Source organism: Polistes fuscatus, unplaced genomic scaffold (genome assembly GCF_010416935.1).
Source record: "Polistes fuscatus isolate 324 unplaced genomic scaffold, CU_Pfus_HIC Scaffold1, whole genome shotgun sequence".
NCBI lineage: Eukaryota > Metazoa > Arthropoda > Insecta > Hymenoptera > Vespidae > Polistes > Polistes fuscatus.
The window spans coordinates 13,390,188-13,405,616 of record NW_025112997.1 but is presented as its reverse complement, the minus strand read 5'-3'; the positions used below and the strand labels follow the sequence as shown (position 1 = coordinate 13,405,616).

The 15,429-nt window shown below is 29.8% G+C and overlaps 1 protein-coding gene across 4 annotated transcripts in view; it reads left to right on the top strand.

Annotated features, from left to right (window-relative positions):
* Window positions 1-15,064, top strand: part of LOC122514779 (prolyl 4-hydroxylase subunit alpha-1) — a 287,725-nt gene extending 272,661 nt beyond the window's left edge. For all 4 annotated transcript variants that reach the window (XM_043631843.1, XM_043631834.1, XM_043631817.1 and 1 more), the window contains 8 exons: window positions 7,169-7,491; window positions 9,589-9,756; window positions 10,886-11,058; window positions 12,814-13,080; window positions 13,275-13,499; window positions 13,580-13,645; window positions 13,724-13,889; window positions 13,997-15,064. In XM_043631843.1, the coding sequence (XP_043487778.1) occupies window positions 7,169-7,491; window positions 9,589-9,756; window positions 10,886-11,058; window positions 12,814-13,080; window positions 13,275-13,499; window positions 13,580-13,645; window positions 13,724-13,889; window positions 13,997-14,091 (1,483 nt within the window). In that variant the 3' untranslated portion in view covers window positions 14,092-15,064. The remainder of the gene's footprint in view (window positions 1-7,168; window positions 7,492-9,588; window positions 9,757-10,885; window positions 11,059-12,813; window positions 13,081-13,274; window positions 13,500-13,579; window positions 13,646-13,723; window positions 13,890-13,996) is intronic.
* The last annotated feature ends 365 nt before the right edge of the window (window positions 15,065-15,429 follow it).

Sequence of the window (15,429 nt, the reverse complement as noted above, 5' to 3'; positions counted from 1 at the left end):
AATAAAAATAATAATAATAATAATAATAATAATAACAACGATAACATGGTTTCAGAATTGACTAGGTCTGTTGGAAAATTCCCTTTTTAGATTCTACTCGTAAACGTAAAGTTGTTCATCGTGTAGCAAGCAAGTGAAGCTACTTGCTACTTATACGAAAAAAACATCGTTCTAGGAAATATACTTACATATATGTATGTTGTTAAGAGGTTAGTTACAGGTTTACTTGGAAAACAATTTTTGTTTTATTTTATATTTCTTCTTTTCTTTTTACATTGTTTTCCGATACATATCATAAATTACGCGCATAGTAGAAGTAATGTCGTTATTTTAAAAACTTGTATTATTTGTTAATGCATTATCATCAATATCATCTCTGTTATCTAATATATAATATGTACGCGTTACATTTAAAAATTAACTATAAAAATTAGAAAAAATTTTTTGTTAATTTAGAGTTCGCACGAATTTTATATTATTTTATATTGAAAATACGAAACAAAATAACTTCTAAATTTTGTTCTATGTTTGTTAATAGCAACAAAACAACAAATCAAAATCTTAAATATGATTTTCCTTCTTACAATTATATTAAAAAGTTGAATAATTTATAGATATAAAAAAATAAAAACCCATGTCTCATATTTTTCATCCGTTCTATTAATCTACGAAGTTTCATCAAAATAACAAAAAAAAAGAAAAAAAATTGTCATTACTCATCCATATCTTTACTTCGATTAAAATGAAAAGTAATAAATATTTCTTTTGAAAATCAAATCCTTTTTTAAAACGTCAATAGAATAACAAAAAGATATCAAATATAGTTTTCCTATAATCTTCCATCAGTACTATTCTTACTTTGAATAGACAATAATCGATGAGCAAAGAAAATAAGAGAAAAAATTCTAACTTGTATTTCAAATGAAAAATCACGTTCGATATTAAATCTAACTGTCCCGACGGGGTCTTGATATCGTCCCCCTTTTGATATTACAAAAACGGCGCACGCGTGCTTGGATATTTTTTGTGTTTTTGTCTTTCTTTCTTTCCACATAGAACAGGAAAACGAAAGGGCGAAAGGACAATAAAAGAAGGGTGGGCGAAAAAAGAAGAATAAGAGGGAGAATCACGTGCGCGAATTAGCGGACCACCACCATCGATTTGGTGGGAAAGAGTGGGGTGCGAGAGGGGGGACAGTTTGCATGCGAGCCACGTTTCGCACTCTTTGGCACATAAACGTCCTACGACAGAGTGCGAGAAAACGATGGAAAGGGAAAGGAAAAAGGGAAACGGAAGGGGTTGGGGGGGGAAAGAGATAGAAAAGAAAAGAAAAGAAAAGAAAATGAAATGAAAGAGGAATAGGTTACCCTTCTCTGTGCTTTTCGAAAGCACGGAAACGATCTTCGCGAATTATCTCTGTACCTTCGGGGAGAAACCTCGACATTGTGCGTGTGTGTATGTATAAGTCTGTCCCTCCTTGTGTGTGTCCTGTACACATATGTATCTATACGAAGTAGATACGTATAAACGTGTGTATGTAACGCATTTTACGGAGGAGGACAAAAGAGGAGATTTCGAGGGGTTATAGGAGATTCGCCGAAGCCGTTATCTTCCGTAGGCAGATATTGCCTATTGCTCGTCGCTATGCGGAAAGACCCGCTGAATATTCAAATTTTCAGTGTTAAACCCAACGAGTCCTCGATAAACGACACGTTTGCAGATGCGAAAGAGGAACAATATCATTTTGTCTCTTTTTTTCTTTTCTTTCCTTCCTTCCTTTTCTTTTTCTTTTTCTTGAGACCTAAGAACAAATGTGCGCTTTTATTTTTTTTTTTTATTTTTTTTTGGGGTATAACCAAAACACTAGCAAAGAGACTTGAACCGTTGACGTAAATGCCAACTATAGTCGTCGAATGATCGTGAATGAAGATGCAAATGACGGCAATGGTCGTCCTATATTCTATCAATTAACCAATTTCAAATATTAGATTTTTCGTAATATTCGTGCCAATATTTAAGAACAATTCAAAGCAAACACTTTTATATTTATAATTCGACACGAATTTACGTTATAACTTAATATTATTAATAAATTCGTTGGAGAAAATTATTTCTATATATAATGAACATATTTATTTATTTAATAACCAAATAGATTTATATATATATATAACGTTTCGCCGATAATTACGCACGCCATGATATTAGTAAACTATTTTAAAACCGTTACAACAACATCCCCATAATTACATTCTTTAAGTTTTCAATATTTACATGGGAAATAATTATCGATCAACATAAAACGTATATACGAAATTCCAACCAAAATACGTAGAGATTACGGAGGTTACACTTTTCCGTGAATATTTCAAATCAAACGGAATATTGAAAAATGTCGTCCATTTAAATAGAAAAGAAATCTTCACCACGAGTGCCGTTTACTCACGCTTTCACGAATTTCCAAAGCCTTCGTCAAGAGAAAAAAAAAAAAGAAAGAGAGAGAAAAAAAGAAAAAAAAGAAATAAGCGGACTGTGCGTTAAAGAATTAAGGACTTGCTGGCAACGTCGAGCTTGCAATTTCTGCGCTTTTACCGTATGCACAGAGACCTGTTCGCGATGGGAAAGGACGCGTTTCGATGACACGCCACGTACGCGACAAAGGGTGCCATCGGAAAATGGCAAAGTTTTCCTCCTTCTCCTTTCTCATTCCTTTTATCCCTCGACACTTGCCCTCTGGCTTTTCCTCTCGAATATATTTTCACGAAAGGAGGAGAAAGGGAACGAACAAAGGTGCACGATGGCGCGAGGGAAAGAGACAGGGGATGAAGAAATAAAAGGATAGAGACATGGTTAAAGAAAAAAATGTCGAGTATCGTCGGAAAACCTTGCTACGCGTTTTATTTTCCTCCTCCCTTTTCTATTCTCTCTCTCTCTCTTCCTCTCTTATATATTTTTACGTACACACTTCTATCTTTATCTTTCTCCCTATTTTTTATATTCTTCTACGTACACACTGATTCTTCCTCTCTCTTTTTCTCTATTTATCTATCTATCTATCTATCTATCTATCTATCTATCTATCTATCTATCTATCTCTCTCTCTCTCTCTCTTTCTCTCTTTAGTAATATATATATATATACAATCGGTTACGAAAATATTCAGACATTAATATAGATTTAATAATTATATTTTGTATTTTAACTTACAATTAATGTATGTATTAAATGACTAATCAAATATATTATGATACAATATTGCACGGTTAATTTGTTAGTTGGAAAAATATTAAAACACATGGAAAATTATTAGTTATTATAAGACACATGGAATATTATTAGTTATTAGTACGATGTTTATACATTGTTACGTTACATTGTACATTTTCGTAAAAGTAAGAACACATTTTTCTATATGCAACAGATTGAAATTTCATGTCTTTTAACAATTAATAAGAGTATTGTATAACATCATAATAAGATATTTTCTTTCTTTTTTTTTTTTTCAAAAAAAAAACAGAACAAATTTTATTCCTCAAAGTGGACGTCCAAGAATTTGAAGTTTTCGCGATGGACGTGATATGATTAAAAAAAAATGAAAGAAAAAACCGCAGACACAAGCGTTTCAAAATAGCCACAATATTATAGGAAGAACGTGGGGTTATCATTGTATATTAGGAAAACCTGTGAAAAGTTTTACGTGAAGAAAATCATAACGAGCCGGATAACCAGGTAAAAAGGGTATATTAATGAAATACAGAAATGAGAGATAGTTATATTTGTTAAAATTTACATTTTTAAAGAAGATGAATGATGTAATGACTTATGATTATTTTTGTCGATTGGAACAAATATGATGTTTACAGTATGATGATTAAAGGGAAAACGATAATGTTGGAGAAATACAAAAAATTAAATATCAAATCTATATCTGGTGTCTGATTATTTTTGTTACCGACTGTATACATGTAGATGTATTTCTTTGCTTGTTTCTCTTTCCACTCATTCTTTATTTCTATTCTCCCCCCATCCCCGCCGTTTCTCTCTCACCTATTTCGATCCTCGAGGAGGAGGACTACCTCGACATCGTGCAATATCCCTACGAGTGGAGGAAAGCGAAATTACGTCGACATGAGAGAATCGGAGATGCGGTCTCGAACGTTCTCCTCCCGTACCAATTTTACGACGCGAGTAACGATCCTTCCGGAATGCTTTGATCGTACCGATCGAGAATGCCTCTGGACGATATTTCCAACGTCAAATCGTTCTCGGTACACTTCCTGCAAATATTTACAAAACTAGAGACCCAAAAGTGTACGCTTTATAAATATTTTTATATTCTTTTGTATTTTTTCGATCTATTCTAAACCTAATTTCAATTAAATACTTTAATTGATCTCACGTTCTTTTATTAAATCTTATCCGTTTGTATAACTAGAGTATATAATCCTATATACACCGTTCCTATCATTTTATCAAAAATTCTAACTCAAATAATCGATTAAAAAAATTCGATTTTCACGATCCGTTCACTATCATCTACTCCATCAATTTCTTTTTCCATCTTTTTGAATTTTTCATCATCAAGCAGAGCTTTGAGACCGTGCTCTTTCGATACCATGAATAAATAAAAACTTCATTTTCTCGTTACCGCCGGTATAACCGCAGGACGAATAGGAAAGTTTGCGATCTCGTTTGGTAACACCTCTGACGATGATAAATATCGTGTAATAAAAAATAGAAATAATAGAATGTATATACGTTTATACAGTAAAATGTAAAAACAAAAATTATAAGTATGTATTTATAAAAAAGAAAAAAGAAAACTATATTGACCTTAATAACTCGAAAAAGTCACGAGTGAAAAAAATAATTTAATGAATTTAATTTAATTTATAATTTATATAACTGAGACTTCAGAGCACGTACAAATTTGTCTTATTAAACTATTTTGTAATTTCAACCAGTTGCCAGATATTTGCTCGAACACATCTACGAATGGATATCTTATATATGTAATAATATATCTATTGTAATTGTGCAACTGCAACGATACACTTTTGAAATAACTGACACTAGAGATTGTTAAATTATTTAAAATTATACTGTACCGATATTTCTATCTTTAAAATTGAAACAGAAGTATAGTCCGTCCTAGTTATTAAAATATACATTGTATATTATATATATGTGTACGTATATACGTATAAAGAAAGGGAGAAAAATATTCATATACAAACAGACACAGAAAATAAGGACGGAAAAGGCGGAATAAATTTAAAGACCATTCAATCCTTTTGTTTTTTCGACGCCATTATAAACGCATTATACAACGCATTATTGCAAGTGCAGTATAAGTGTGTGAGTGCAAGAGAAAGAGATTGAAAATGAAAGAAATAGAGGAAAAAGTAAGAACAAAAATGGAAGAATATGAACGACGATCGTCGCTGGGTGAATCTTTTAAACTGCGAAGTTTTATTTTTAAAATGTACGCCCAATGTTATGTAATAAACATTATAAAAAAAAGAAAATAAACGGAATCCATGCGACTGTTTTAAAATTGGATTTAATTCTATATTATATTGTTATAATATAATAAAAAGAAACACGAACTCTTCATAATGTTCGCGTAAAGTTATTAATTTTTTGAATGCTTGATAAAACAAAATTACAGAAAAGTATATTTTTGTTCTCTTACTTTTTCCAAAGAGCTCTTTCGAAACCAATCAAATACCAACTTCTATTGAGAAACATTCCCATTTGAAACAAACAAACACACGCACACACGCACGCACACGTCATAGGACAAAGGACACACAGAACGAAAAGCGATTGATTTGTCTTGTAAATATTTAACGAATCAAACCGTAAACAATATTAATCAATATAAATTTGTTTCTTTCATCGTTGTCTACAAAAATGTTATAAATATACGAATATTTCTATATCTTTCAATATAACATTCAATTTAAATAGTAAAAAAAGTAAATTTGGGCTTTATGTAAGACGTAGAGTATAAATTCGTCGTAAAAGAAAAAGAAAAAGACAAAAAAATTGCTATCTCTTCGCGAAATTCGTATACTCGTCAAACATAGTTAACAGGTTAAAGAGCAGGATGTAAGGAGAAAGAAAGGAAGATAGAATGAATTGAAGGATGAGAAAGAAAGGGGAAAGGAAATGAGAAAGGAAAAGCGTATTACTCGTTTGAATCATGAGAAACATCTGTTGAATTACGTAGTGGTTGGATAGGTTGAGGATAGTGAAAGAGGAACCAAAAAGAAAGCTAGAATAAGAAAGAAAGAGAAAAGAGAAAAGAAAAGACCAAAAAAAGAAGAAAAGAAAAAAAGAAAGAATATATGGCTCGTTTTACTCTTGAAGAGGAGGGGAGGGGGAGATTAAATTAAAACGCGTTTCTGCGACATCGCTTCGGTAAAGTCGCTCTCTTGCGTTTAAAAATCTTCTTGAGTATGGTGGCACGGTGAATTTCTCAAATTTACCGAGGCGAGAACGGGAAATGTGATAGGCTTTTATGATTATTCCTTGTCACGATGGCATGTGGTAGGGGGGGAATACTTTTCTTTTTTTCTTTTTCCTTTTCCTTTTCCTTCTTCTTTTTCCTTTCTCCATCTTTCGCGAGTTCTTTTTTATCTTCTTCTTCTTCTTTTTTTGATATTTTTTTTCGTTGTCGGGTTGGCGATACACGATACACCGCGAAAGCACTTACGGGAGACGATTAAAAAACCGAGCGTATTCGTTTTCAAAATGTCTCGAACGTTTACGTTAATGTATTATCCTCCTGTTGACAAAAAAGTCCCCTTTTCTTTTCCTTGCTTATTATTTATTTTTATATTAATATTTTACATCATGATAAATAATAGGATTATTCAACGAGAAAGGATTACACACACGATTATGTTTATTTAATTTAATAAGATTATTTGATTCCTTGTAATACTTCGTACTAACGAAGGTTCATGCTAAATCTCTCAGTTATGTTGTCAATTGGATCTCATTATCTTATATGTATCATTTAGTATGATTCGTTATATCGGTTCTCGTTTAGTATCCTAATTCCCATAAGCTAGGATCGATTAAATGAATTATTAATAACGTTAGTAAGTTGTTAAATTGTAAATATGTAAATATATGACGAAATTATTGATCTTTTTAGGAACGTTGAGGATTATATGAGGGAACACGAACAAGCTTCGAGAAACATACAACAATACTTGTCCAATCCGATAAATGCTTACCTGTTGGTCAAGAGACTAACCACAGACTGGAAAAGGGTTGAGGAACTCATAACCGAAGACGTTGGCAAGTCATTTGTAGCAAACATCACGAATTCAAGAAGCGACCTTAAGTTCCCAACGGACGAGGACCTCAATGGAGCTGCAGTAGCTCTTATGAGATTGCAGGATACCTACAAACTCGAGACTGCTCAAGTAGCCAGAGGTGTTCTCAATGGAGTCCAATACAGCACCGGTTTAAGTGGTTAGTTATATTGCATAATTCGATCTTTTTACTTCTCGTATTCGTTTTCTTTATTTTTTTCTACATTTCTTCCCTTTCATTGTTTTTGTTTTTTAATAAATTAATATATTCATTTTTTCTATTATCCTTTCGACTATGTTACAATAATCATTTTCTATCATATTCTTCTTCTTCTTCTTCTTTCTTTAGTTTAGGCAAATTGCCTGTTCCTTAACGACGTTTTTCTGCCTATTGCACTGTTAAATTGTCGCACCATCGTTTTCGTGGGCGTCCCGTGCTTCTGCGGCCTGCCGGTGACTTATCCCGTGCAATTCTGACAATTCTTCTGTTGTCCATTCTACTGATGTGCTCGTTCCATTCTTTTTTCCTTTTAGTATCCATTCGTTGATATTTTCCACTTTGCATGTTCTTCTTATATCTTCGCTTCTCTCTCGATCCAGCAGTGTTTTTCCAACTATTCTGCGAAGCACTCTCATTTCGGTTGTCTCTAGTAACTGTTTCGTTTTCGCCGTGTCTGGTCGAGTTTCTGCGGTATATGACATAATAGGTCTTACCAATGCCTTCAATTCATCATATTCAATACCATTTAAATTATTCAATCGTTGTTGATAACGAAATATTAATATTTTATCGTTAAACATATTTAATTAATGATGATTCTGTCAAGATTCATTATCATTAAAATCAGTTTATTTATAACTTTTATGATTATTTCTAAATGATTGTTTAAATAAAAAAAAAAAATTAACTACTTCGAGATTTATTTTCGAAAGTTTCAACATATTTATTAGTAATATTATCTCAGAAGAACTTTGATGAAATTTTTTACGAGGACATACACTTTCTTGATACGTTAAAGGCAAAGCCTTGTACTCTGACTTTCGAGTACACAGTACTTAGTGAACCCTACCATGAATAATTTACGTGGTTTCCTTCATCGGCATTGTACTCCTTTCCAGTCAACTTGCCTTCTGATTTAGCCCTATAACGATGACTACCTTTTGCAAAGAGTTTAAAGGGTTTTCAATTGGCATAGATTTCAAAGCGTGACTGATCCTTTATAATACTTAAAAATAGTAACAAATTTCTTGTAATTTAAAATAATATTCATAAGTCGAATTCAGAACAAAGATTCGTTTTATAAAATATTTGTTTTAATGTTAAATCCGTGTAATTATCAGTTTTAAAATGCTAGTATTTACAATAAATTTACTGAAATTGTTAACAAATATTAAAATCAGAGTATTTAAATTCGCATTGAAAAAAGAGTACATATATTTTCGGTATAAAATAGTGAGATTAGTCATTGCACCTTATTGGCTATTTAAAAAAAAATGAATTTCTAAGAATGTTTAATTATTACAATTTTTTATTTGTTTTGTATTACGAGTCAGTTAAATATAACTTTATAAATCTAGACAGTTTTGAGACGTTGAACATCAAAGACAAGAAAGTGTCATTCGTAGAGGGAAAAGGTAAAAGCTAATTAACGAACATAGTTTCGTAGAGAAAATAACTTCCTCGTCATGCTCGAGACGTGGGTCAAACAGTATAAAAAAGAAATTCGAGGAACTCTGATCAGAATGCGTAATATTCGTAATTTCAAATTTTTCCCTTTAAAAAAAAACCAAGCCTTTCTCGGATTATTAATAACGTGGAATTTATCTGTTTTAAAACTCGCTTAATATTTTGTTATGTTGAAAAGTTAACTCTTAAAATTTTGAACTATTTATAAGTATTCATTTAATATATCTTTCATAATAGAAAACAGAACAAAGAAAAAAAATCCAAAAAAGCTTTTACAAAATTAATGATAAATTAATAATATTGTATAAATCTTAATTATACGATATATATTTTTTCTTGAAAAAAAAACAATCAATTAACAAATGATAAAAAAAAATATTATTTCCTTTTTTCTTCTTTTTTAAAGTTCATTTATTTCTTTTTTCTTTTTTTTCTATTTTACAAAAATAAAACGTTACTTTTAAACTGTAGATCACAAAAATTTCGAATTTAAATGAATATCCTTCGGAAGTTAGTAACACTCATTAAACTTTAAGGAATGATTAATTTTGCGACGTTATTTGTTTTTAGCCAGTGATTGTTTCGAACTGGGACGGCAATCTTACCATAATAAAGATTACTATCACACCGTGCTATGGATGCAAGAAGCTATGGACCATCTGCAAGAAGAACAGAATGCAACTTCTACGTCTAAACCCGACATTCTCGAATATTTGGCTTTTTCGACGTATATGCAAGGTACTTCAACGCTCTAATTAATAAATTGTCTATTGTGGAAATTATCTTTAACAAAAAAAAAGAAACAAACAAATCTCTTATCGCTTTGTTACAATTGTTTATATTAATTGTTTTCGTTTATTATTCGATAAAATTACGATATTAAAAATTTGTTATTATTATAAAAAAAGAAAATACTGAAATAAGTACGTTAATACAATAATAATAATAATAAAAAGAAAAGAAGAAAATAGTCTATTTCTAAGTAGAAAAAATTGAAATAGCAATTACTCGGTCGTTTCTTTTTTTTAATCATTTGCTATTCACGCATGAGAGAAAGAAAAATTACAGTGTTGGTGAATCGCAAAAACGACGCAACCCTCATACAAGCTTTTCATTGGAATAAATAAATCTTAAGCGTAACGAAAATATTCTCTTCGTTCTAACGAAGTATGATTTAAAAGTTGAACAGTCTTTTAGATGTTCAAAATCGATCACTGTTCATATTGCAAAACTTTAGATTTGATTTTAGTCATTTTCCATACAATCTAAATCGAACATTAACGGAGTGAAAATGGTAAATTCCTGTTCGTATGAATTTTCTACTCAAAATTCTACTTAATCCGATTATATAATACATAACTGTTCAAGAGTATAAAATTAATACCATATTTAATAATAAATTTCCCATTAGTATCTATTAACTAACAATAAGTGCATACTTTAAAACTACTTACAAAGTTATTTTGCATAGAATTGCAATGAAGTGTAACAATTTTAATAGATGAATTTGTTTTAAAATAAATTTTAAAGGTAATAGTTGAAGATTACAAGAAATATCTTTCTTTTTTTTTTTAATACGATAAACAAATTACTCAAATACTTTAATATGGAAAGCATAATTAAATCGTATATAAGTATATCAGCAAAAATTTTTATTATTATAAATAACTTAAAAAAATAGAAAATAAAAATTTATTATATCAAAGTAAAAATTTGAAATATCTTCATTATAAATTAACAATATGTGGTTCAATCGTAATTATTTGTATCTAGTATACTAAATAAAATCAACGCTCGTGAAAATATATTTTTGTTTTTTTTTCACTGTGATGGTGGCGTATATTAAAACAATAATTATTATTTGCAGGTAATGTTGCACGTGCTCTTAGCATGACAAATGAACTTTTGGAATTAGTACCAACTCACGAAAGAGCGCTTGGTAATCGAGCTTATTATCAAAAAGAAATTCAAAGTAAAGCCAATCTTATGAAAAAGAAACGTGGAGAGGATGGACGAGACGATACAGCAATACCGGAACAGGTACAATTTATACAAACAGATTTTGTTTCCTTCGAATAAACAAATTAATTTGAATTTTTTGCATATGAAATTATAAATAAAAGTCAGTGTTTTATTTTATTTTTTTTTCAAATGATGTAAAAGCATATCGAACTTTTATAAATTAATACTTTAATATTACAATTTGACATAATATTTGTTTAAGATGAAATAAAATTATTTCGAAGGAATTAATTGTTGATTTAACTGATTGTGAATAAGAAAACAAAAGTAATAGGATAGTATACATGATGTTCTAGAATAATTGTAAAATGTTTTAATTGGTCAATTCAATGACCTATTTAACATATGACCTATTTAATTTTTTGTTTTTTTTTTTTCATATCGAATTTTGCATATCAATAATTCTTGAAATAGACGACGAACCGTCAGCGCGTATTTTAGCTGAATTTCTAGACAACTTCGGAACAATCGATTTTCGAATAAATGGACAGGTCATGGAAGTCCTATTGCTGCGCCTGTCGGTCTTAACTTCTCACCGAATTTAAATCCGATGGATTTTTACTTGTGGGGTTATTTGAAATCCATTGTATACGGAACGTCCATTTTGAATGGTAAAACTATTCGTGAAAGAATTGAACTAAGTTTTTCCGAACAAATCCGCGAACAATACACACATCTGGATATATAAAGTGAATAAAAATATTAATTGAATTTTTCTATTCCGATGCTATGCTAGATCATTTAAAAAATTTCTTATGAAAATAAATGCACAAAGTTGAAAACAAAATTTACACTAACTCTCGATAACAAAGTAAAAATAATATCACACCTTTTTACGTACTTTTTCTTTTTTTTTTTTTACAAATATTTTCATACACTATACCAACTTATAAAATATTTTTCACTTATTCTAGAAAATCCTTTCATGTAATAATACAATTGTTTAATAATTTTTTATTCGTATTCGATTTATTTTATTATTGTAATTAAGTGTCAAAAAAAATAATAATATTGTTGTCATTGGTGATTTGATCTTATGATAAAAAGGGTTAAATAAGATTAAAATATTATTTGAAATGAATGCTGTTATTTTCTTCATTCGTCTATTTTTTTAAATAAACATACATTTTGTTAAGTCTTTGTAATTTGGTTAATACAACATGAATGGATAATAGAATTCTTTCGTAGATGTAAAAGAAAGAAAAAAAGAGAAAGTACACTGACCTATATCTTATCGTAAGAAATTACTTTTGGCCGAAATTTACTCTTTTTTTTCTTCTCAACATTTCAATCTCAAACGTGCTGCAATGCAAAACTGAAGTATTATCGCTAATACGAATTTAACATCCAACATCGTTAAAACGCTTTTCCACAAATTTATATGGGTCGACAGCTTGTTTACTCGATTTTCGTGTTCCCTCTTTTCATGAATGAGTTTGAAAGCTTTCGAAGGTAAATTAACACTAGTAATCCTTGAATTAGTAACAAGTTTTTTTTTCTTTTACGTTTATAAACATTAAAGTGTACCAATCAAGAATATATTATTTTCACACTATCCTAATAATTATTTATTTGATTAGGAAAAACGAGTTTATTATATATTAATTAATTAAAATTATTAAGAGTAATGAATTCAAACACGAATAAATTAGATCATATTTGCTTTTACTGATCCAATAATTTGACCATTTAAAAATTATTAATAATTATGATTTATTCATAAAAATATATAAATATTAATAATATGTTCGATATTTTTCTTCTTTTTTTCAGAACTTCACTGTTACAGAGGAAAAGGTTAAAACTTGGGAAGAGATGACAGAGAGGGAAAGATACGAGATGCTATGCCGTGGTGAAGTTTCCATTCCACCGGAAATACAGAAGGATCTAAAGTGTCGTTACGTCGATCGAGGAATTCCTTTCCTTAAAATAGCCCCGTTCAAGGAAGAGGAAGCTTATCTTGATCCTAGAATCGTCGTTTATCATAATGTCATTTATGACGAGGAAATTGAAACGATCAAGAGAATGGCTCAACCCAGGGTAAAAAAAAATCAAGATAAATTTAATATATGTATATATATTTATACTAATTTATTCATATATCATATATGTACATAATACATGATAATTGTAAATTTTTACGATTTCACCGTTGTTATAAACGAAAAATATCGTGGATAAAAATCAGTAGAAACTTTCTAAGGTATTTTCAAATTTGTATCTTTAAATTTCAGTTTAAACGTGCCACCGTCCAAAATTACAAAACTGGTGCACTTGAAATCGCCAATTACAGAATAAGCAAAAGTGCGTGGCTTCAGGAACACGAGCACAAGCACGTAGCAGCTGTGAGCAAACGTGTCGAGCATATGACCAGTTTGACCGTGGATACTGCAGAAGAGTTACAAGTTGTAAACTATGGTATCGGTGGTCATTACGAACCTCATTTCGATTTTGCTAGGGTACGTTAGCACTTGAAATTATTCAAAATTCAAATTATATTATATAATAAATCAAATAATTATCTTTTTTTTATATCTAGAAAGAAGAAACTAATGCTTTCAAGAGCTTAGGAACTGGAAATCGTATTGCCACGGTTTTATATTACGTAAGTAATGAATAAAATAATGTAACAAATAATAAATTTCGTTTTACTACACCGTATATAACGTTAATTTATTCACAGATGAGCGATGTAGAGCAAGGAGGTGGTACCGTGTTTACAGCTATCAATATATCCCTTTGGCCCAGGAAGGGTAGTGCTGCTTTTTGGTACAATTTGAAACCAAACGGGGAGGGTGATTTCAAAACAAGACACGCAGCTTGTCCAGTACTTACAGGATCGAAATGGGGTATAATTATATTCTATTTATTATGCTTTTATATATATGAAACTAATCAATATCCGAATTGTTCTACTATTTTTTATATTTTAATGTTCAATTTATTTGTATTTCAGTTGCTAACAAGTGGCTTCACGAAAGAGGGCAGGAACTTCTTAGGCCTTGCACCTTAGAAAATCAATCAACAGATGAAGCTGACGTTAGGCATTGAACAAAATTCCATGGAGCCTGCGATTAAATTGATTCGTTAATGTTATTCAAACGATCGAATGAAATATTTTCAAATTATTCACAAAATAACAATGATCAGAAACGAAGAATTTCGTCGCAATTTAACTACTTTGCTCGATCTTATGCTAAAGTTACGAAAGGACGACACGTGGCTATTATTAAAAAGCGAGGATCCATCTCGAAAGAATTCATCGTCTAAAAAAGAGAAAAAGACATTGAACAAAATCTTAATATTACTCGACGATTTTATGATAAACGAGAAATTTATTAGGTGTCTCATTTTCGATCATTTTATTCTTAAGATTGTAAAGAATAATTTCATTAATCTTTATTAATATAAGTATTTATATGAAATGAAATTTAAACCAAATAATGCTAATATACTTCGTCTGCCTATCGTTTTATTTATTTCAGAAATTAATAGTAATATCTTTAACTGGATTTATTATTTTATTCTCAACATTCCCATCATGTAATAAACATTTTTGTAGAGAAGGATGCATTGGATTATTATTGGTTTTTTTTTATACATATCAACAATTTCTGTATACTTATTAAGACTCGTATAGGGATACCACTATTTGTAAAGGAATAAATATCTAGGATTACATTATTTTTCATTTTGTTAAAAAGATCTATATGAACAAAGTATAATAATTATTAACTAATGAATTTTTACACGACAGAGAATATTTAATTTTATTAAAAAAGGATTGTCTTCGTCAGATAGTTCGAAATATTTTCGTGCTCTAGTAGAGACACTTTTGTGTTTCCTTCAGTGTTTGCTCAATTTCTGTAAATATTATACGATTAGGATATATTTTATAGTTTAATACATTTGGTTGTTCTTCGCATTTAACCCTTTGCGAACAAATCAATTTGTAACTGAGCGATATAGTGATACTTTCCAAAAACTTTTATATATATATGTATAATAAAATTTGTCATAAAAATTTGTAATCTTTGCTTACATGAAAAGTATCAATTCAAAATTCATCATGTCAATTGTTTTAGCCGCACTTATATCTGCATTTATCTGCTATGCTTATTGTTTAAACTAAAGATATATATGTGTGTACGGTAATTATATGAAAATGAAGTAAGGCAAATAATTGTAAAAAATAAACTTTATGATTTATTTTAAATGACAATTATTTATATTATAAAATAAATCATAAAAATATATTTTTTTCAATTATTTGATTTAATCTGCTTTCAAAATTATTTACACATATATAAAATTATCGTTCGCGAAGGATTAAACGAGTTGTATAAGAATTACTTTGTAAATGAACTAAACGAAGATGGCAAGAATATT